Source organism: Clinocottus analis, unplaced genomic scaffold (genome assembly GCF_023055335.1).
Source record: "Clinocottus analis isolate CAN_PGR_092001 unplaced genomic scaffold, fCliAna1.0.p SCAF_64, whole genome shotgun sequence".
Lineage (NCBI taxonomy): Eukaryota > Metazoa > Chordata > Actinopteri > Perciformes > Cottidae > Clinocottus > Clinocottus analis.
In genome coordinates, this window is record NW_027176223.1 from 104,205 (window position 1) to 127,500 (window position 23,296).

Below are 23,296 nucleotides of genomic sequence, written 5' to 3' on the forward strand. Positions count from 1 at the left end.
ATTTACATCCCAGACACAATTTAAATTTCACTTTTTTTTTAGCAGAAACTTGCGTGTTTGTTTCTCTTCCAGTCTTTCAATAGTTTCTTTGCTGTTGAGTTTATGGACATAAGAGCTTTGGAATTAAAACAAACTGAGATCTCCCTCCTCCGCCTAAACATTGTTTTTAAGTTCAAAATCAGAGTCCTTGCCAGTTTGCAGATTACATCCGGATTAGTTTTTTTTTACAATACCAAACAACATATCACCAAAATCCACCTGCTGAACTTCTATACACATTCCAGGCCGAGTTGCTGGAACCTGCTGATGAGACAAATTCACAGTTCATTTGAGCTTTTATTAAGTTCCTCTCTTCAGTCAACGTCTTTTTTTTGTTGCTACAACTACACCAACATGATATAAGTTAGGAACTTAAAGTGGAGGTAATATGTCTTCCCATAGCATTTCCAAAAGGACAGGGAGCAGTTTATTTAGTCTGAAGCTGAGTGTGAGCAGAGGACCGAGCTTCCTCAGCTTCCTGAGTACAGCTCGGCCTTTTCCTTCTGGGCTTGTGCCAACGCGTCCTCACCAACCAAACTGTAAATGGCAGCTGGAGACGACGTGGCGACAGATCACTGCTCAAGAAACTTTGATCCAGTTGTCCAGTCGCTGAACTTGGACTGGTTTGTAGGGATTTTAAAATCCTTCATTTGGAAAAGTACTTCTGTCCTGCTTGTCTCCAAATTTGGTTTGAATATTTTCTGGCAAACATTGATGAGAGTAATTCCTTCACGTTCATTGGTCTGCTTTAGGTCCTTCTTCACATTCAAGCTGTAGCGTGAGGGCTGGGTCGTGCTCTGATGGCCCATACAGTCATGTTGCAGCAGTCACAGCTGATCACCGTGGGAAATGACATCACTGCAGGCGTGGCCAGTACTGTGACATGTCCGCTTCATTTCCTGGAACTTGGACCGGAACTGAGACACCAGGGGAAATCAGACCTGGAGAAAGGAGAAGAGAGATCATTAGAAAGTTTAGTTACAGTTAAGTAACTAGTTAAGTAACACAGTTAAGTTGTGGAGGTTGCACATGAAGTGCAGATGCAAGTCTTTCCCTCTTGAACAGCATCCACAAAAAGGGTTTAAACTCAAGCTAAACTGTGCAGACGTAGGTAAATATCAAAGAGAAGGCACGTATAGCTACTCCAGGATGCAACATAGTTGCAATCAAACCAACAATCAATATCAAATGATCATCGATTGTTTTCTAAACTTTTTTTTAATCTAACTTTGTACACAAGTATCTGTAGTCCAGCTAAGCAATGTCCAAGTGCACAGCACTTTCTAGTAAATAGAAATTCCAAAGATTTAAAAACTACTCAAGATGAAGCAGGAATCTTTGGTAAATGTGTATTTGACGATACAGTTCCTGAAGGTTGTCTGCTGCCTGAGAGGTTAAGTACTTCCCCACATGAACATGTGTATGCCAATCTGTTGCTCTCCACGTTACCAAGAATCCAAAACTGGAGAAGTCGAGCTGAATTGAAGATTGCTGTGTTTTACAACAAAAACGATCCCATTGTTTTACACACTCTTGAATGACTCCTGCAATATGGTCCAAGTCTCTTTTATGTTCACTTCTTCACAAACACATACATCTTCCCTAAACCCTGTGTTATCCTAGTATTCTAGGTAACATTGTGGCTAATTGATATACGATCAGTCATTTTAGGAGTAAAGTGTTCCTTTAAAACATGAATCACTCTCCAGTCAGTGCATGTTCAGGATGAATGAATCCTTTTTTAAAACCAAGCCCTTCTTTTCCAAAAATGAAAAAGTGTTCATATCCATACTAAAACAGGTCTAGCTCATCAACACAAGGTCTTTTAAGTCATTGTAACTGATAAAATACAGTAATTATGTGCAATAACGTGGATGAATCATAATTTATCACACAATTTGTCATACCGCCGCCATACAAGGTCGTAATTGCATCAAAAACAGCTCTATGTAACCGTGCGAGCCTCTGGGAGCCGTCTACAGCCATCGGAATGAGACCCACAACCCTTCTGACCCTGGAAGAGCAAGTAACACCTTCAAAAAACTAAATCAAGACCTCACGATCACCTTCAACAACGCAGCGCTGCCAGGAACCTCGTGTGACACTCGACAGTCAACTCTCCCTGACTGCCAACATCACCGCAACAACACCTGGAGGTCCATGCTACACTACATCATGTAGGTCCATGCTACACAACATCCTGTAGGTCCATGCTACACTACATCATGTAGGTCCATGCTACACAACATCCTGTAGGTCCATGCTACACTACATCCTGTAGGTCCATGCTACACTACATCATGTAGGTCCATGCTACACAACATCATGTAGGTCCATGCTACACAACATCCTGTAGGTCCATGCTACACTACATCATGTAGGTCCATGCTACACAACATCATGTAGGTCCATGTTACACAACATCATGTAGGTCCATGCTACACAACATCCTGTAGGTCCATGCTACACTACATCATGTAGGTCCATGCTACACAACATCATGTAGGTCCATGCTACACAACATCCTGTAGGTCCATGCTACACTACATCCTGTAGGTCCATGCTACACTACATCCTGTAGGTCCATGCTGCACTACATCATGTAGGTCCATGCTACACAACATCATGTAGGTCCATGCTACACAACATCCTGTAGGTCCATGCTACACTACATCCTGTAGGTCCATGCTACACTACATCATGTAGGTCCATGCTACACAACATCATGTAGGTCCATGCTACACAACATCCTGTAGGTCCATGCTACACTACATCATGTAGGTCCATGCTACACAACATCATGTAGGTCCATGTTACACAACATCATGTAGGTCCATGCTACACTACATCATGTAGGTCCATGCTACACCACATCCTGTAGGTCCATGCTACACAACATCATGTAGGTCCATGCTACACCACATCCTGTAGGTCCATGCTACACTACATCATGTAGGTCCATGCTACACAACATCATGTAGGTCCATGCTACACTACATCATGTAGGTCCATGCTACACAACATCATGTAGGTCCATGCTACACTACATCATGTAGGTCCATGCTACACAACATCCTGTAGGTCCATGCTACACTACATCATGTAGGTCCATGCTACACAACATCATGTAGGTCCATGTTACACAACATCATGTAGGTCCATGCTACACTACATCATGTAGGTCCATGCTACACCACATTCTGTAGGTCCATGCTACACAACATCATGTAGGTCCATGCTACACAACATCATGTAGGTCCATGCTACACTACATCATGTAGGTCCATGCTACACAACATCATGTAGGTCCATGCTACACTACATCATGTAGGTCCATGCTACACAACATCATGTAGGTCCATGCTACACAACATCATGTAGCTACATGCTACACAACATCATGTAGCTACATGCTACACAACATCATGTAGGTCCATGCTACACAACATCATGTAGGTCTATGCTACACAACATCCTGTAGGTCCATGCTACACAACATCATGTAGGTCCATGCTACACAACATCATGTAGGTCCATGCTACACAACATCATGTAGGTCCATGCTACACAACATCATGTAGGTCCATGCTACACTACATCATGTAGGTCCATGCTACATTACATCATGTAGGTCCATGCTACACAACATCATGTAGGTCCATGCTACACTACATCATGTAGGTCCATGCTACATTACATCATGTAGGTCCATGCTACACAACATCATGTAGGTCCATGCTACACAACATCATGTAGGTCCATGCTACACAACATCATGTAGGTCCATGCTACACAACATCATGTAGGTCCATGCTAAACAACATCATGTAGGTCCATGCTACACAACATCCTGTAGGTCCATGCTACACCACATCCTGTAGGTCCATGCTACACCACATCATGTAGGTCCATGCTACACAACATCATGTAGGTCCATGCTACACAACATCATGTAGGTCCATGCTACACAACATCATGTAGGTCCATGCTACACAACATCATGTAGGTCCATGCTACACAACATCATGTAGGTCCATGCTACACAACATCCTGTAGGTCCATGCTACACCACATCCTGTAGGTCCATGCTACACCACATCATGTAGGTCCATGCTACACAACATCATGTAGGTCCATGCTACACAACATCATGTAGGTCCATGCTACACAACATCATGTAGGTCCATGCTACACAACATCATGTAGGTCCATGCTACACAACATCAGGAGAATACGTCCCCTGCTCACACAGAAGGCGGCTCAGGTTCTGGTCCAGGCTCAGCTCATCTCCTACTGTACCTCCTCCTGCAGGTCTACCTGCCGATGCAACTCGACCTCTACAGCTCATCCAGAACGCAGCAGCTGGACTGATCTTCAGCCTCCAGAAGTTCACTCTCACTACTCCTCTCCTCCTCCCCTCCACTGGCTACCGGTGGCCGCAGCATCCGCTGCAACACGTTGGTACTTACGTACCGTGCTAGGAACAGATCGGGTCCATCTACATCCAGGACACGGTGAAACCGTACACACCAGCTGGTTCGCTCCGCTCGGCTTCAGCCAATCAGCTTGGAGCTCCGCCGCTGCGAACTAAACACTCAACAAAATCACGACTGTTTGCTTCCTGGCTCCTCGATGGTGGAACGAGCTCCTCATTGACATCAGGACAGCAGGAAGTGTCTACATGTTCCACCGCAAACTAAAAACTCATCTTTTAGACTCCACCTTGAATAAAGACAGTAGCAGCACTTTAGTAGCTCTTAGATGCTCTTACTGACAGCACTTTGTAGTTTGACTTTCTTGAAGAAATTGTTCTCTCTTGATTCCTGTTGTTCTGAGTTCGTACTCACGGTTGAACTTATTGTAAGTCTCTTTGGATAAAAGCCTCAGCTACATGTATTGTAATGTAAATCAATCTTCTCCCACAAGAAATACCCTAACATTCTTCCTGCACCTTCAATGCGCCTCAAACCACAACGTCCGGTTAGAGTGGAGCCTCATGTTAAGCATGAAGTCATTTTTCAGATTTTGAGCCGTCAAAAATATAATATGCCCACAGCTTAGTTGAAAGTATTGCTGCATTCAGTTGGTCAGAATCTATGGAAAGGTGCGCTAATCGCAGGTCGTGTCTTGCTAACGGTCCGAAACGAGGTCATTTTCTACACATCTTTTGACACTTCTGGATTATTCTTCGTGTTTGTTGTCGAATTATGTTGAAAACAAAGAACATTTACTTTGATTGTATTGAAAGGCAAGACCCAGCTGGTTAATTAGAGACCATGGACAATAGTTCTGGGATTTATAGGACGGATTTATGACTAGTAGAACTCAAGATACGAGCTCGTAAAAACATAAACCTGGCCCCGAGGTTGGTGTTTGAGTTTAAGAGTTTTAACCTTTTAAAACCTTACATTTTCTCAACGTTTCTCCAAATTTTTAACCTGACATGTTTTAATGGATACATCATTAATCATCATCAGTATTCATGTCTCACTTAATCCTGCAACAGACAGTTTAATCCTGCAACAGTTGTCAGTTTGTGTTTTCGTACCTGTTGACGATGCTGCAGAGGAGGCCATTGATTGGCTGTTGATGTGTGGCTGCATGTGTGGAGGAGTATATGTCTCATAACTTCTTCCATTGATGGTGGGGCTGGTGGGCAGCATGCAGGAATAAGAGGGCTGGCTGGAAGCCTGGAAACATAAATGAATGTTATCCAATGAACCAGCAAACATGACCCCCAGCAAAGGTTATGACCAAAGAGTCACATCAGAGTGAAGAGGCATTTATATTGAAGAAACAAGTTAATCAATTGACAACCACGTGTTCCCTGCTGGAGAACAGAACCTGCATCACACGCTCTCTCCTACTTGAGATTTTCCAGAGCTTGATTACTTTTGTACTTTAAAAGTAGTCTTACTTGCATGGGCAGGCTGGCAGCCATGCTGAAGCTGGGCATGGCGGGCAGGCTGTAGCTGTTGGACAGAACTGGATCGGACCTTCCCAACATGGACCCTGACGAGAAGGACACTAGATGGGAACAGAGCTGATTATCAGATCATTAAAGTACAATACGTTACAATACATTCAAGTGCCTTTGATCTTAGAAAAGCGCTACAGAAAATGAAAGTATTATTATTATACATCCATGACATTTGACGCAGGGGAGATAGTTGATCCATGAAATCCATGAAGTACAATAATGGAACTGGTCCTGGTCAGTACCTGGAGTAGTAGGTTGTGGCATCGGCTGGTAAACACCGGCGTTGAAGCTGCTGCTGATGGGAATGTGGTTGGAGGAGTTGGACACTTGACGCCGTTGATTCCTCAGCTTCTCCTCTCTTCTCCACTTTGCTCGTCTGTTGGAAAACCAAACCTGCACATTCCAGAATAAAAACGAACGAGACAGACATTGTTAAGAGGTTTAAGAAGAGGTTTACATTTGTTTTTACATTCGTACTGTACGACCTGTTCACCAGAGCGTTCCATATCACTGCACACTCTAACTAACAGGTGGATTTAAATTGTGCGACCGTACATTATTGACGATACAGTACCGCCTCTCGTTCCTTATTGCTTAATTAATCTGTGTTCTTACAGATTAGCCTACCTGTATTCTTGCCTCTGGAAGGTCTATTTTGTTGGCAAGGCGTTCTCGGGCAAACACATCTGGATAGTGAGTCCTTTCAAATTCTGCAACAAAAGCACTTTGTGTCATTACATGATAACTTCACTTCTGCCATTTCTGATTCTTCTAAGTCCGAAGAGTTAATCAACAGTATCGAAATCATAGTGAAGCAATGGGTTCCTTCATGGGCTGCAATGCATTGCATTGCTGAGAGGGGCTGTGCTTACACATGTTTCAATGGATCACTTCTCACATTCAGTACTGCCAAACACTTTCTGTCTGGACAACTGCACAACTCACACGATCCAAGTGAGCCGACTGCACTCGGGCTCTTATTCATCCTTCCACTGTTGCTACAGATTGGGGAATCATTTTACATCCTACTACATACTACACCTTGACCTTTACAAAGGATGAGCTCATGCGTATGTTCCATATGCAGATGACTGACTTCTGTATCTGTAGGGCATCGATGGAGAATCAAGTCAGACTAATCAGCAAATGGTTTTATGCGGTGACTTAGGGGAGGACTTGCTGTTTGCCCAATCCCATAACTCAGTTACCAGCTGGGTGATTGAGGAGACTTTTGCTATACCCAAAACAAGGGGCATGTTTTCCAGAACATGTATTCATCATGAACATGAACTCCACGACAAGAGAACTGTGTCTTATTACAGATGTGTTGGTGAGACAGGACAACACGGTTCTCCTCTTCATCGTGACGTCAACATGGATCATTCCTTCTTTTTTATATTTAACCTTTGCTTAGAGAGAGCAGGTCCTGCCTCCTACCTCCTGCCTCCAACCTCCTGTCACCAACCTCCTGTCACCAACCTCCTGCCTCCTACCTCCTGCCTCCTACCTCCTGCCTCCAACCTCCTGCCTCCTGTCACCAACCTCCTGCCTCCTACCTCCTGCCTCCAACCTCCTGTCACCAACCTCCTGCCTCCTACCTCCTGCCTCCTGTCACCAACCTCCTGCCTCCAACCTCCTGCCTCCTGTCACCAACCTCCTGCCTCCTACCTCCTGCCTCCAACCTCCTGCCTCCTGTCACCAACCTCCTGCCTCCTGCCTCCAACCTCCTGCTTCCTGTCACCTACCTCCTGCCTCCTACCTCCTGCCTTCAACCTCCTGCCTCCTGTCACAACCTCCTGCCTCCTACCTCCTGCCTCCAACCTCCTGCCTCCGGGCACCAACCTCCTGCCTCCTACCTCCTGCCTCCAACCTCCTGCCTCCTGTCACCAACCTCCTGCCTCCTACCTCCTGCCTCCAACCTCCTGCCTCCTGTCACCAACCTCCTGCCTCCTACCTCCTGTCTTCTACCTCCTGTCTCCTACCTCCTGTCTCCAACCTCCTGCTCCCTACAGGAACTCTAGACCATGTCCTTGTGGATACACTGTGAGTCTGGCATGGATCGGTTCAGAGTGGATATTTTCCACATCAATCAGATATGTGTACATGTACGTATGTGTGTGTATTGTGTACCTTTCTCCAGCGCTTCGATCTGGTCCTGTGTGAAGGACGTTCTGTTCCTCTGGAGTTTCCTCTTCAGCTGCAGCCTCATCTGAGTCTCCTCAGAGTCTTCCCCGGTGGAGCTCACTGATCGGTTCTCTCCTCCTTCGGCCTGCGGACCTTCTGCAGAAGGAGAGAGGAAGGAAGGACAATGTTAAAGCATCTCATGAAAGGTCAAATGCAGCTGATATCACATCAAGCCATTATTCACAGTTCATCTCAGAAAAATCATGCGATTTATCGCATTATGCGCCAAATGTGTATTGCAGCTTCTATTTTGAAGTAATGTTATCAGAAGAATATAACAGCCCTCTGGAGTTAACAGCAGCATATCAATCAGTTTTTTATTTTCTTTATTATTATCTGATTTAATTGAAAATTAAGTGGAGACCAACAGGTGGAGACCAACAAGTGGAGACCAACAGGTGGAGGCCAACAAGTGGAGACCAACAGGTGGAGGCCAACAAGTGGAGGCCAACAGGTGGAAGCCAACAGGTGGAGACCAACAGGTGGAGGCCAACAAGTGGAGGTCAACAGGTGGAGACCAACAGGTGGAGGCCAACAGGTGGAGGCCAACAAGTGGAGGCCAACAGGTGGAGGCCAACAAGTGGAGGCCAACAGGTGGAGACCAACAGGTGGAGGTCAACAACTGGAGACCAACAGGTGGAGGCCAACAGGTGAAGGTCAACAACTGGAGCCCAACAGGTGGAGACCAACAAGTGGAGGCCAACAAGTGGAGGCCAACAGGTGGAGACCAACAGGTGGAGAAGAACAAGTGGAGACCAACAGGTGGAGGTCAACAACTGGAGACCAACAAGTGGAGGCCAACAGGTGGAGACTAACAGTTGGAGGCCAACAGGTGGAGACCAACAAGTGGAGGCCAACAGGTGGAGGTCAACAAGTGGAGGCCAACAGGTGGAGACCAACAGGTGGAGACCAACAGGTGGAGAAGAACAAGTGGAGACCAACAGGTGGAGGTCAACAACTGGAGACCAACAGGTGGAGACCAACAAGTGGAGACCAACAGGTGGAGACCAACAGTTGGAGGCCAACAGGTGGAGACCAACAAGTGGAGGCCAACAGGTGGAGGTCAACAACTGGAGCCCAACAGGTGGAGACCAACAGGTGGAGGTCAACAACTGGAGCCCAACAGGTGGAGAAGAACAAGTGGAGACCAAAAGGTGGAGACCAACAGGTGGAGGCCAACAAGTGGAGGCCAACAGGTGGAGACCAACAGGTGGAGAAGAACAAATGGAGACCAACAGGTGGAGAAGAACAAATGGAGACCAACAGGTGGAGACCAACAAGTGGAGACCAACAGGTGGAGGTCAACAACTGGAGACCAACAGGTGGAGGTCAACAAGTGGAGGTCAACAAGTGGAGGCCAACAAGTGGAGACCAACAGGTGGAGAAGAACAAGTGGAGACCAAAAGGTGGAGACCAACAAGTGGAGGCCAACAAGTGGAGGCCAACAGGTGGAGGCCAAGAGGTGGAGGCCAACAAGTGGAGACCAACAGGTGGAGACCAACAGGTGGAGGTCAACAAGTGGAGGTCAACAAGTGGAGGCCAACAAGTGGAGACCAAAAGGTGGAGACCAACAGGTGGAGGCCAACAAGTGGAGGCCAACAGGTGGAGACCAACAGGTGGAGAAGAACAAATGGAGACCAACAGGTGGAGAAGAACAAATGGAGACCAACAGGTGGAGACCAACAAGTGGAGACCAACAGGTGGAGGTCAACAACTGGAGACCAACAGGTGGAGGTCAACAAGTGGAGGTCAACAAGTGGAGGCCAACAAGTGGAGACCAACAGGTGGAGAAGAACAAGTGGAGACCAACAGGTGGAGGTCAACAACTGGAGACCAACAGGTGGAGGCCAACAGGTGGAGACCAACAAGTGGAGACCAACAGGTGGAGACCAACAAGTGGAGACCAACAGGTGGAGGCCAACAAGTGGAGGCCAATAGGTGGAGGTCAACAAGTGGAGGCCAACAGATGGAGGCCAACAAGTGGAGGCCAACAGGTGGAGGCCAACAGGTGGAGACCAAGAGGTGGAGACCAACAGGTGGAGACCAACAAGTGGAGGCCAACAGGTGGAGGCCAAGAGGTGGAGGCCAAGAAGTGGAGACCAACAGGTGGAGGCCAACAGGTGGAGACCAACAAGTGGAGACCAACAGGTGGAGACCAACAAGTGGAGACCAACAGGTGGAGGCCAACAAGTGGAGGCCAATAGGTGGAGGTCAACAAGTGGAGGCCAACAGATGGAGGCCAACAAGTGGAGGCCAACAGGTGGAGGCCAACAGGTGGAGACCAAGAGGTGGAGACCAACAGGTGGAGGCCAACAAGTGGAGACCAACAGATGGAGGCCAACAGGTGGAGACCAACAGGTGGAGGCCAACAGGTGGAGGCCAAGAGGTGGAGGCCAACAGATGGAGGCCAACAAGTGGGGGCCAACAGGTGGAGGCCAACAGGTGGAGACCAAGAGGTGGAGACCAACAGGTGGAGGCCAACAAGTGGAGGCCAACAGGTGGAGACCAACAGGTGGAGGCCAACAGGTGGAGACCAACAAGTGGAGACCAACAGGTGGAGGCCAAGAAGTGGAGGCCAACAGGTGGAGGCCAAGAGGTGGAGGCCAACAGATGGAGGCCAACAAGTGGAGGCCAACAGGTGGAGGCCAACAGGTGGAGACCAAGAGGTGGAGACCAACAGGTGGAGAAGAACAAATGGAGACCAACAGGTGGAGATCAACAAGTGGAGACCAACAGGTGGAGGTCAACAACTGGAGACCAACAGGTGGAGGTCAACAAGTGGAGGTCAACAAGTGGAGGCCAACAAGTGGAGGCCAACAGGTGGAGGCCAAGAGGTGGAGGCCAACAAGTGGAGACCAACAGGTGGAGGCCAACAGGTAGAGACCAACAGGTGGAGACCAACAGGTGGAGGCCGACAGGTGGAGACCAACAGGTGGATACCAACAGGTGGAGGCCAAGAGGTGGAGGCCAACAAGTGGAGACCAACAGGTGGAGGCCAACAGGTGGAGACCAATAAGTGGAGACCAACAGGTGGAGACCAACAAGTGGAGACCAACAGGTGGAGGCCAACAAGTGGAGGCCAATAGGTGGAGGTCAACAAGTGGAGGCCAACAGATGGAGGCCAACAAGTGGAGGCCAACAGGTGGAGGCCAACAGGTGGAGACCAAGAGGTGGAGACCAACAGGTGGAGACCAACAAGTGGAGGCCAACAGGTGGAGGCCAAGAGGTGGAGGCCAAGAAGTGGAGACCAACAGGTGGAGGCCAACAGGTGGAGACCAACAAGTGGAGACCAACAGGTGGAGACCAACAAGTGGAGACCAACAGGTGGAGGCCAACAAGTGGAGGCCAATAGGTGGAGGTCAACAAGTGGAGGCCAACAGATGGAGGCCAACAAGTGGAGGCCAACAGGTGGAGGCCAACAGGTGGAGACCAAGAGGTGGAGACCAACAGGTGGAGGCCAACAAGTGGAGACCAACAGATGGAGGCCAACAGGTGGAGACCAACAGGTGGAGGCCAACAGGTGGAGGCCAAGAGGTGGAGGCCAACAGATGGAGGCCAACAAGTGGGGGCCAACAGGTGGAGGCCAACAGGTGGAGACCAAGAGGTGGAGACCAACAGGTGGAGGCCAACAAGTGGAGGCCAACAGGTGGAGACCAACAGGTGGAGGCCAACAGGTGGAGACCAACAAGTGGAGACCAACAGGTGGAGGCCAAGAAGTGGAGGCCAACAGGTGGAGGCCAAGAGGTGGAGGCCAACAGATGGAGGCCAACAAGTGGAGGCCAACAGGTGGAGGCCAACAGGTGGAGACCAAGAGGTGGAGACCAACAGGTGGAGGCCAACAAGTGGAGACCAACAGGTGGAGGCCAACAGGTGGAGACCAACAGGTGGAGGCCAACAGGTGGAGGCCAACAGGTGGAGGCCAACAGATGGAGGCCAACAGGTGGAGGCCAACAGGTGGAGACCAAGAGGTGGAGACCAACAGGTGGAGGCCAACAGGTGGAGGCCAACAGGTGGAGACCAACAGGTGGAGGCCAACAGGTGGAGACCAAGAGGTGGAGACCAACAGGTGGAGGCCAACAAGTGGAGGCCAACAGGTGGAGGCCAACAGGTGGAGGCCAACAGGTGGAGACCAACAGGTGGAGGCCAACAGGTGGAGGCCAACAGGTGGAGGCCAACAGGTGGGGGAGTGCATAAAGTTCTGATCCTTTTAACCGAGCTTTGACTTGGATTCTGAGGTGAACGGCTTGAATACTTCCTTTCTGTTTTACTGGAGAGAGGAAACAACAAGAGGCTGTAACGCTCCTCAGTGTCTTCATTCGTCTCATGTGGCTGGTTATTAGCATAGCATATTAGCATAATGTGTATGGATAATGATTACTTGTGAACTAAACACTTTTTTTTAAAACTGGGTGTAGAAAAAATTCCATATGAACCATTGCTGGAGCAGGTATATTAGCAATGCTAACTTGATCAATAGCTGCAGCGCGGCCCTCAAGCCATGATTCACAACCAGGTGTGCTGTTTGGAAATGTCCAATTTTACTTAATCGGCCCCAAAAAATATTATTTAGTTGCCACAAATAATTTTTCAGCCTGCAAAATAGTGGCTGGCCGTGTAATGAGACACTCTTCATGCTGATTGTGCTTCAAAGTGTAAATTTTGGTTATTGTAGAAAAAGTGCAGCGGCTCCAAAAGGGTTGAAATCACGCGTTCACAAAACCTCATCAGATCCATGAAAGGAGCCCATGAAAGACGGGTGAAGGTGCAGAGCGCTGCAGAGATCTCCAGCGTGAGATCCCCGAGCAGACGGGAGCTCGACTGCAGCTCCCTGTGGAACTCGTGTTATTTGTGGTGCGAGCCTAATTATTCATTATCCCCACAGACGCAGAGCGAAAAACAGAATGAAGCCATTGCTCAGTGTCACAGTCAGTCAGGCAGAAAGAGACACAAATGAGAGCAGACGCCCCATTCTCCCTCCTCTCTCTCTCTCACACACAGACACACACACACAGACACACACACACACACACACACACAGGCACAAACATGCAGTAGACGGATGGGGAGCAGCAGCCGTGGTCGTAGAGCTTACTTTTGTTTCACTGTCGTACTCCCAGAGCGCTGGAGGAGGAGCAGCAGCATATGAGCCTCCTCCATACAGCAAATGGGGCCCTCACACACACACACACACACACACACACACACACACACACACACACACACACACTCTAAAGGAAGCTGCCTATGTCGATGTGTCTTCTGTCCCGTATATTAACGTGAATTTTGATAATAATTGAAGGCGTGGCACGATGGGGCAAATCTGGAGCAGTCGTCAGTCAGGAATACTGGAACAGGTGTGAATAAATAGGAACGCTGCGTTATTGTCACAATCCATACAAACAAAGACGTGTCACACTGATTTTCAGTGTGTTAAAACTAAAGAAATACTAGAAATGAGCAAAATGATGTGCAACATAAAGGGTAGTGTCCTTTCTTCTCTAAACATGGTGAATAATCTCTGAAGGATTTTTCATTTCAAGATAATTATCAAGAACGACCAAATGTTCTTAACTCGAGGGACACTTTCTAGCAGTTTCTTTTTCTTGTGCTGGAGTTAACTCTTCTCATGACGACTGTGTGGAACGTCTAGCACATGAAGAGGATGAAGCTCCATTCATCCCCTCACAGCTCCATCTGCTCATGAAGACTGAGAGGAAAAGCCAGTAAGTGGATCCTGATTGAGCTTAACGCTAATGGTGCAAAATCAGCTAGTAGCTAACTATTAGCTAACTTTCATGATATTTCTTCATCGGTTTACCTCACATCCGTCTCATGTGCCACCTCAAACTTGCATCCTTCATTTTGTGTTTAGTCAGTCGCTCGTGCTGGAGGAAGCGGTTCTTCTTCTTCGTGTCCTGCTTTTCCTCTGAGGTGTTTCTCTGTGTTTCCCTCTCCAGGTCCACGGCCGGTCTCTTTCTGTGTTTGTGTGGTTTCTGTGCTGCTGACTACCAGCATCCCTGTTCACCTGCACACCTGCCAGCGATCACCTGTCCAGAGTTTGAACCCCAGCTCTCAACGTGTGTTCATGCAACGGTTCGTATGCTATCTTCAGAAGAAGCTTCTCCACGACTCCGCTTTCCTACGAGTGTCTGGCGTCAAGTTCAGTTTGTTACACGCGTAGAGCGTCTCAGAGAAACTTTACCAGGAAAACACCTTCAGGTGTAGAAAACACAACTACTTCATTAGGTTTAGGAAAAGAAAATACTGAGCTAGGTGCAGGCAACACATTACATGTATACACTTTTATCCAAAGAGACTTTCAGTGCAACAAACTCAAACAACAAGAATCAGGAAAGAACAATTTGTTTGGCCCCTTGTTGTTTTTGGCTCATCTCTAATCAGCCAGGCTCACACTCCTGCAGTACCCATCAGTACTGTAGTAGTAGTAGTAGTAGTAGTAGTAGTAGTAGTAGTAGTCGTGGCATTAGTCTTACCAGTGGGAGGGAGTGTCGTCCCAGCGTACCACCCTGAGCGTCCTCCCCAGGTGGTTTGTCCGTTGAGCATCTTGAGTTTGTCAAACATCCCTTCAGCGCCCACTGAGCCCATCTGCTGCTTATCGCTCACCAGGTTCCTGAGCACTCGGTTTATGGATGAAACCTGGTGATGAACACAACACTGTGATTACATGAGGGCAACCGTTCTGTTGGATGAGTAAGACCTTGAATTACAATTTGTACTTTTATTAATATTTAAAAAGGTTGACGGGTCTATTCTTCTTTCTTTTCTATTAATGAATTGAGCAAACATAGTCGAGGCTAGCTGTTGCACAAACATAACGTTAAACCAGTGCAGAGATAAGTATTCACTTCTGATATGCGATTTCAAGTCAAAATGAATTGAGAACATATCAATAAATGCAAAACATATATTTCTTCATATTTCTATTTTTTTAAATCCAATCATCTCCTGTCAAACGATGACGTGTGCTTACAAAAACTAAAACCAACTAATTTCAACCAATATTAATCAAGTTCTCCCACATTTGAGCGGTCAAATCAAATGCCAAGGATTTCATTACAATCCTTCTTGTGACTGTGCACTACGCAGATATTCTGTCTGATCGGGAAACATTCGTGTAAAGAAGCCAAAGACACTCCACCTTGTGTTTCAGTGGGAATTTAAATAAGTTCTGAAACAGCATCCAACAAACTATACCAATCCCACCAGCAGTGCACAGTCACCAATACACCAGCTGCTTTGCTCTGGAGCAGCTTTCCTTGAACCTGTGGCTGAGAGCAGAAGGGTCTTACGCTGGGTATGTTGTCGTTGGTGCAGACTCCCTCTGCCAGCAGTCGGTCTCGGATCTCCCAGGCGAAAATGGACGGACACTCCCTCTTGTACTGAGCAATCTTCCCCACCACCTCTGACGTGGCCACCCTGGGTTTACTCCCTCCTATGGCCCGAGGACGGATCGAACCTGTCTCGTAATACCGGCCCAAGATCTTACTCACACAGCCGTTGGACACCTGGACACAAATTCAGCACACATCACACACGATATTCAGAACTGGGGCAAAACTAAATATTGATCCAAGAAGTTATTGTTTGGTAGATGATCCATTGATCGATCACGGCAATGGGTAAAGGAGAACCAATGTAACACCTCCACATGTGTTTACGGGTTTCAGAGAGCCCGACTGCTCGTGTGAAAGAGTTGCATGAAACCTTTGGCGTCCCTGGGGAGCAGTGCAAAATCTGATGAATTGCCTCAAGTGATGTCACTCGAGCAGTGCTGGTTGAGGCTGGAGGCTAAAAGTATTGGAGGTACAGGGGCTTGTGGAGTGAGCAAGAGTTGTCTGACCAGACCTCGTAGCTCATATCTGCGGGAGGCCTGAGGCTCCAGATGACGTTATCTGCTACTAGCGAAACATCCCAGATTCCCGGCGTGATCACAAATCCTGTTGCATTTATTGGCAAGACCTGTCCTGCGTAGCTGATTGAGGCAGAGGCGATGGGCTAGGCTAGTTAGAGTCAGTATAGCCCATTGGTCATTGGGCTTTGGGCCTGAACCAATCAGATTGCAGATAGCTTCTTGCCAAGAAAAACAATGGCTGAACCCCCGTAGAACTGCTGGTCCCAAGCCAGGTTTTAACAAGAAAGAGGGAAGCGTAGAATAAAGAAAAGATCACCTCTTTCCCTTTTTTGACAAACTGTCCAATGGTATTGGATCACAAAACTAAATCAGGGGACTCAACCCATTGGTGATTGTGGAACCAAGGAAATGAGCAGTGGTCTCCAACGTCAACCCAATCCTCCACCCTGACCCCGCCTTGCTACCAGGAATGCTACGTCACGCCCCCTCCTTCTTTGTTCCTTCTGTGTTATGACCGAGGTCATGAGTCACCTGGCCTTGATGTCGGCATTTCAGCAAACGACTGACGCTGTCGTTTTTCTAGGGAGGACATTGACCTACAACGTGCACGTGGACGCTGAACCCCTCACTTCTAGCGCGCTGAGGGAAGGAAGTCCAGCATGACGAGGTTACCTGCAGAATTCTGGATATGTCACAAGGTCGAGCTCCACTGTGTGCCAGCTCCACTATCTTCTGCCTGGTAGAATCAGGTAAAGGTCTCCCATTCACAAACACACCTCCCAGCTGGTTTACTCCACTGTGACCTACACACACACACACACACACAGTAGAAAAGAGGTTTTCAGAAACGGGTTTACTGCTCTAGTGATTCAAATAGTGATTCAATGTTCAAGCTGCGTGGTGGTGAACAGTGACGTCTATCTACGACGAACTGAAAACACTGATGAGGATCACACGAGGGAAGAGGAACAGGGAGAGGACGCGAAGAGAGGAAGGCGCTCTCTTTCTTTTCTTTACAGGACATGACAGATTTTAGCATTTACGAATGTGAAAAAAAAGTGAAATGACGTGAAAGCATTTAATGTGAATGGTTAATAACATGGGCCGGTTATTAGACATGCAAACACCAAGTCTTTTCTGTTTTATGGTGTGTCTTTGTGGTTGTGTTGTGTCTCTTTCCAGTTGTATGGTGTGTCTTTGTGGTTGTGTTGTGTCTCTTTCTAGTTGTTTAGTGTGTCTTTGTGGTTGTGTTGTGTCTCTTTCTAGTTGTTTAGTGTGTCTTTGTGGTTGTGTTGTGTCTCTTTCTAGTTGTTTGGTGTGTCTTTGTGGTTGTGTTGTGTCTCTTTCTAGTTGTTTAGTGTGTCTTTGTGGTTGTGTCTCTTTCTAGTTGCTTTTGTCTATTTGTAGACATTTAGTAACCATTTATGTATATGTATGTATGTATATCTCTATATGAGATATATTCATAGATATTGTTTAATTTCATCAAATTTAATTCTGAGTCACGCATTTTACTTTATGCAGATGGACGGATTAAAACAATGTAAAAATATTATTTTTAAGCAACTATCAGACCTCAAAAGTTGCACGGCAACAGCACTGTCTTTAGCTTTAAGTCTTCAGTTCAGCACTGCAGCCAAATGAAACTACAGCTTCATCACAGAGGAAGACGAGCACGTTGCGAGTGACAGGAGCTGCAGGCCGGCTCGTCTGGAGGCTCAGAGCGAGCAGAGCGCTGTGTTCAGAGCGCTCTGCTCGCTCTACGCGGAGCGCTCTGCTCGCTCTACTCGGAGCGCTCTGCTCGCTCTACGCGGAGCGCTCTGCTCGCTCTACTCGGAGCGCTCTGCTCGCTCTACTCGGAGCGCTCTGCTCGCTCTGCTCGCTCTACTCGGAGCGCTCTGCTCGCTCTACTCAGAGCGCTCTGCTCGCTCTACTCGGAGCGCTCTGCTCGCTCTACTCAGAGCGCTCTGTTCGCTCTACTCAGAGCGAACAGAGCGCTCTGTTCGCTCTACTCAGGGCGCTCTGCTCGCTCTACTCAGGGCGCTCTGCTCGCTCTACGCGGAGCGCTCTGCTCGCTCTACGCGGAGCGCTCTGCTCGCTCTACTCGGAGCGCTCTGCTCGCTCTACTCGGAGCGCTCTGCTCGCTCTGCTCGCTCTACTCGGAGCGCTCTGCTCGCTCTACTCAGAGCGCTCTGCTCGCTCTACTCAGAGCGCTCTGCTCGCTCTACTCGGAGCGCTCTGCTCGCTCTACTCAGAGCGCTCTGTTCGCTCTACTCAGAGCGAACAGAGCGCTCTGTTCGCTCTACTCAGGGCGCTCTGCTCGCTCTACTCAGAGCGCTCTGTTTGCTCTACTCAGAGCGCTCTGCTCGCTCTACTCAGAGCGCTCTGCTCGCTCTACTCAGAGCGCTCTGTTCGCTCTACTCAGAGCGAACAGAGCGCTCTGTTCGCTCTACTCAGGGCGCTCTGCTCGCTCTACTCAGAGCGCTCTGTTCGCTCTACTCAGAGCGCTCTGCTCGCTCTACTCAGAGCGCTCTGCTCGCTCTACTCGGAGCGCTCTGCTCGCTCTACTCAGAGCGCTCTGTTCGCTCTACTCAGAGCGAACAGAGCGCTCTGTTCGCTCTACTCAGGGCGCTCTGCTCGCTCTACTCAGAGCGCTCTGTTTGCTCTACTCAGAGCGCTCTGCTCGCTCTACTCAGAGCGCTCTGCTCGCTCTACTCAGAGCGCTCTGTTCGCTCTACTCAGAGCGAACAGAGCGCTCTGTTCGCTCTACTCAGGGCGCTCTGCTCGCTCTACTCAGAGCGCTCTGTTCGCTCTACTCAGAGCGCTCTGCTCGCTCTACTCAGAGCGCTCTGCTCGCTCTACTCAGGGCGCTCTGTTCGCTCTACTCGGAGCGCTCTGCTCGCTCTACTCGGAGCGCTCTGCTCGCTCTACTCGGAGCGCTCTGCTCGCTCTACTCGGAGCGCTCTGCTCGCTCTACTCGGAGCGCTCTGCTCGCTCTACTCGGAGCGCTCTGCTCGCTCTACTCAGAGCGAACAGAGCGCTCTGTTCGCTCTACTCAGGGCGCTCTGCTCGCTCTACTCAGAGCGCTCTGTTCGCTCTACTCAGAGCGCTCTGCTCGCTCTACTCAGAGCGCTCTGCTCGCTCTACTCAGAGCGCTCTGCTCGCTCTACTCAGAGCGCTCTGTTCGCTCTACTCAGGGCGCTCTGCTCGCTCTACTCAGGGCGCTCTGCTCGCTCTACTCAGGGCGCTCTGCTCGCTCTACTCAGAGCGCTCTGCTCGCTCTACTCAGGGCGCTCTGTTCGCTCTACTCAGAGCGCTCTGCTCGCTCTACTCAGAGCGCTCTGCTCGCTCTACTCAGAGCGCTCTGCTCGCTCTACTCAGGGCGCTCTGCTCGCTCTACTCAGAGCGCTCTGCTCGCTCTACTCAGAGCGCTCTGCTCGCTCTACTCAGAGCGCTCTGCTCGCTCTACTCAGAGCGCTCTGCTCGCTCTACTCAGAGCGCTCTGTCCGCTCTACTCAGAGCGCTCTGCTCGCTCTACTCAGAGCGCTCTGCTCGCTCTACTCAGAGCGCTCTACTGGCTCTGTTGGTCCACATGTTGCACATCTGCAGGTTTCTCTCAGCAGTCTGTGACTCTGCAGGTTAAGTAGGGATTTACACTGAATCAATTGTCTATTGTCTGTTAATGGCCCTGTGGGGAAAAGCATATTGCAGATTTATAAAGCTCTCAACGGGATATTAATAAATCACACACACACACGCACACACACACACACACACACACACACACACACACACAGAGAGAGAGTGAAGTGGGGCTGTAAATGAAAAGATCAAAAGGGGTTTCACTATCAATGCCAGTTCATCATCATACACCACATTAATATGAATAAGATGTATGTATAAAATACATAAGCTGGCTGGGAAACTAACTACAAAAATCCTCATCAAGACGTTTCTGTCCTCAAACTTTATTGCTCATCTTGTTTCATAAAGTCATCTTCTTCAAACTATTCTTCCAGAGATAAGAGTCTTTAATAATAATACATAAGTAAAATAATAAATTGCTCGATAAGACATTTTGCAAGTTAAAACATATTCTTTGTCCCTGCAGACGCGTCACAGTTTATGGGATCGCCGTCACCACCGAACGCATATCGCTAAAAGTACAAAGAGACACCACAGAAATGTACTGACGGACACGAACACATGATGACACAAGGCTGAAAACTAAAAGCTATGAACATCTTTCTCGTGGACATCTTTAATGAGCGGTCGACTCTCTACAGTCTGGACTTCACCTTTTGGTTTTCAGACGGTCGTCTCGTGAAAATTGACAGCATCGCTTCTCATTTAAACAGCTAAATATGAGCCGTGTGACGCTCGCCTGACCACGCGACCTCTGAAGACATGTGCAATAATATTATACTATTATAATAGTATAATATCATAATAATGTGATAATGTAACGGTGCTTCAGTGGCCGCAGGTTTCTGTGCTGATTGAAGACGGAGACAACGCGACTGCAACCAAACTACAGAAGCGATGACGAGGATGACGAGGATGACGAGGATGACGGGTGTTTCTCTGCGTTAGCCGGTGGGGAGATCATGCGCGTGTGCATGTGTGTGTGCATGTGTGTGTCCGTCCACCGTCACACACTGGACCCATCGGCCTGATGTTATTTGTGCTCATTCCTGTTCAAAGCCTTCTCCTGGTTTCAGTAATTTACACGTTTTCTAGAAGCGTTCCTTCATTAAAAACAGACGCCATTAGCGAAAGCAGTTTAGCTAAATGTAATCTATTACCTGCATGTCCGTCCCCATAGAGGGAGGGGGGGGGCAAAGGGAGACTCTCTCTGACTCTCAGCCCCTCCTCCCACACAGAAGGCTAAACACCTGATGACCTGGAAACACCTTCCAACACGTCTCTGCTGATCTAACCAGAAGAAGAGTCGCGTGGACGCCGCTGACTTTGTGACGTGACGGTTTCGCCGTCAGCCTCGCTCACGCCGCTCGCTGCTGCGTTCAGGGTCGACCGCCGCTGTGGAAATGTTAACCACGCTGTCATTTCCCAGAGGAACACACCCGGGCTTTTCCTCTGCTGACACACAATTAATAGACAGACATATGGAGTCAATTTGGCTGTGGTCCCTCTGTGACACACATACACACACACACACACACACACACACACACACACACACACACACAGTAAGCAGGAGGGCCTCTGGGAGCAGCTCAGCAGCTTTCACTTTAAATCAGCTCATTCACACTGAACCTGACTTCAATTAACTTTCACTTTCCCGTGTGTTGTTTCCTCTACACTAAAACGCACACTGCATTGTGTTGTTTCCTCTACACTAAAACACACACTGCATTGTGTGTTTCCTCTACACTAAAACACACACTGCATTGTGTTGTTTCCTCTACACTAAAACACACACTGCATTGTGTTGTTTTCTCTACACTAAAACACACACTGCATTGTGTGTTTCCTCTACACTAAAACACACACTGCATTGTGTTGTTTTCTCTACACTAAAACACACACTGCATTATGTGTTTCCTCTACACTAAAACACACACTGCATTGTGTTGTTTCCTCTACACTAAAACACACACTGCATTGTGTTGTTTCCTCTACACTAAAACACACACTGCATTGTGTTGTTTCCTCTACATTAAAACACACACTGCTTTGTGTTGTTTCCTCTACACTAAAACACACACTGCATTGTGTTGTTTTCTCTACACTAAAACACACACTGCATTGTGTTTCCTCTACACTAAAACACACACTGCATTGTGTTGTTTCCTCTACACTAAAACACACACTGCATTGTGTTGTTTCCTCTACACTAAAACACACACTGCATTGTGTTGTTTCCTCTACACTAAAACACACACTGCATTGTGTGTTGTTTCCTCTACACTAAAACACACACTGCATTGTATGTTGTTTCCTCTACACTAAAACACACACTGCATTGTGTGTTGTTTCCTCTACACTAAAACACACACTGCATTGTGTTGTTTTCTCTACACTAAAACACACACTGCATTGTATGTTGTTTCCTCTACACTAAAACACACACTGCATTGTGTTGTTTCCTCTACACTAAAACAGACACTGCATTGTGTGTTTCCTCTACACTAAAACACACAGTGCATTGTGTTGTTTCCTCTACACTAAAACACACACTGCATTGTGTAGTTTCCTCTACACTAAAACACACACTGCATTGTGTTGTTTCCTCTACACTAAAACACACACTGCATTGTGTTGTTTTCTCTACACTAAAGCACACACTGCATTGTGTTGTTTTCTCTACACTAAAACACACACTGCATTGTGTTGTTTTCTCTACACTAAAACACGCACTGCATTGTGTTGTTTTCTCTACACTAAAAGACACACTGCATTGTGTGTTTTCTCTACACTAAAACACACACTGCATTGTGTTGTTTCCTCTACACTAAAACACACACTGCATTGTGTGTTTTCTCTACACTAAAACACACACTGCATTGTGTTGTTTCCTCTACACTAAAACACACACTGCATTGTGTGTTTCCAGAACGACGTCATTTGTCCGTGTGCTTTGAAAATTGCTGCAAATGCAGATCGTGAAATATTGAAACTTGTTTAACGAGGTGAAGGTTCGGTTCCAGTGAGGCGACGGTCAGGAAACGTTGCAACAATAAATGATTGGTAATGGTGAAGGTTAGGGTTAGTAAAGGGTTAGTAAAGGGTTATGGTAAAGGTTTAGGGTTAGTAAAGGGTTAGTAAAGGGTTATGGTAAAGGTTTAGGGTTAGTAAAGGGTTAGCTAAGGGTTATGGTAAAGGTTAGGGTTAGTAAAGGGTTAGTAAAGGGTTATGGTAAAGGTTTAGGGTTAGTAAAGGGTTAGTAAAGGGTTATGGTAAAGGTTTAGGGTTAGTAAAGGGTTATGGTAAAGGTTTAGGGTTAGTAAAGGGTTAGCTAAGGGTTGTAGTTAGTTGAGGGTTATGGTGAAGGTTTATGGTGAGTAAAGGGTTAGTTAAGGGTTGTAGTTAGTTAACGGTTATCGTGAAGATTTATGGTGAGTAAAGGGTTAGTTAAGGGTTATAGTTAGTTAAGGGTTATAGTAGAGCTTTAGGGTTGGTAAAGGGTTAGTTAAGGGTTGTGGTGAAGGTTTAGGGTGAGTAAAGGGTTAGTTAAGGGTTATGGTAAAGGTTTAGGG

At 47.6% G+C, this 23,296-nt stretch overlaps 1 protein-coding gene across 1 annotated transcript in view; it reads right to left on the bottom strand.

Moving 5' to 3' along the window:
* Positions 1–23,296, bottom strand: part of LOC137804789 (paired box protein Pax-6-like) — a 26,754-nt gene continuing 3,458 nt past the window's right edge. The window contains exons 2-10 of the mRNA XM_068604173.1: positions 16,749–16,879; positions 15,514–15,729; positions 14,698–14,860; positions 8,150–8,299; positions 6,647–6,729; positions 6,262–6,412; positions 5,957–6,066; positions 5,588–5,729; positions 1–980 (exon numbers count right to left, since the gene is read on the bottom strand). Of these exons, the coding sequence (XP_068460274.1) occupies positions 895–980; positions 5,588–5,729; positions 5,957–6,066; positions 6,262–6,412; positions 6,647–6,729; positions 8,150–8,299; positions 14,698–14,860; positions 15,514–15,729; positions 16,749–16,879 (1,232 nt within the window). The 3' untranslated portion in view covers positions 1–894. The remainder of the gene's footprint in view (positions 981–5,587; positions 5,730–5,956; positions 6,067–6,261; positions 6,413–6,646; positions 6,730–8,149; positions 8,300–14,697; positions 14,861–15,513; positions 15,730–16,748; positions 16,880–23,296) is intronic.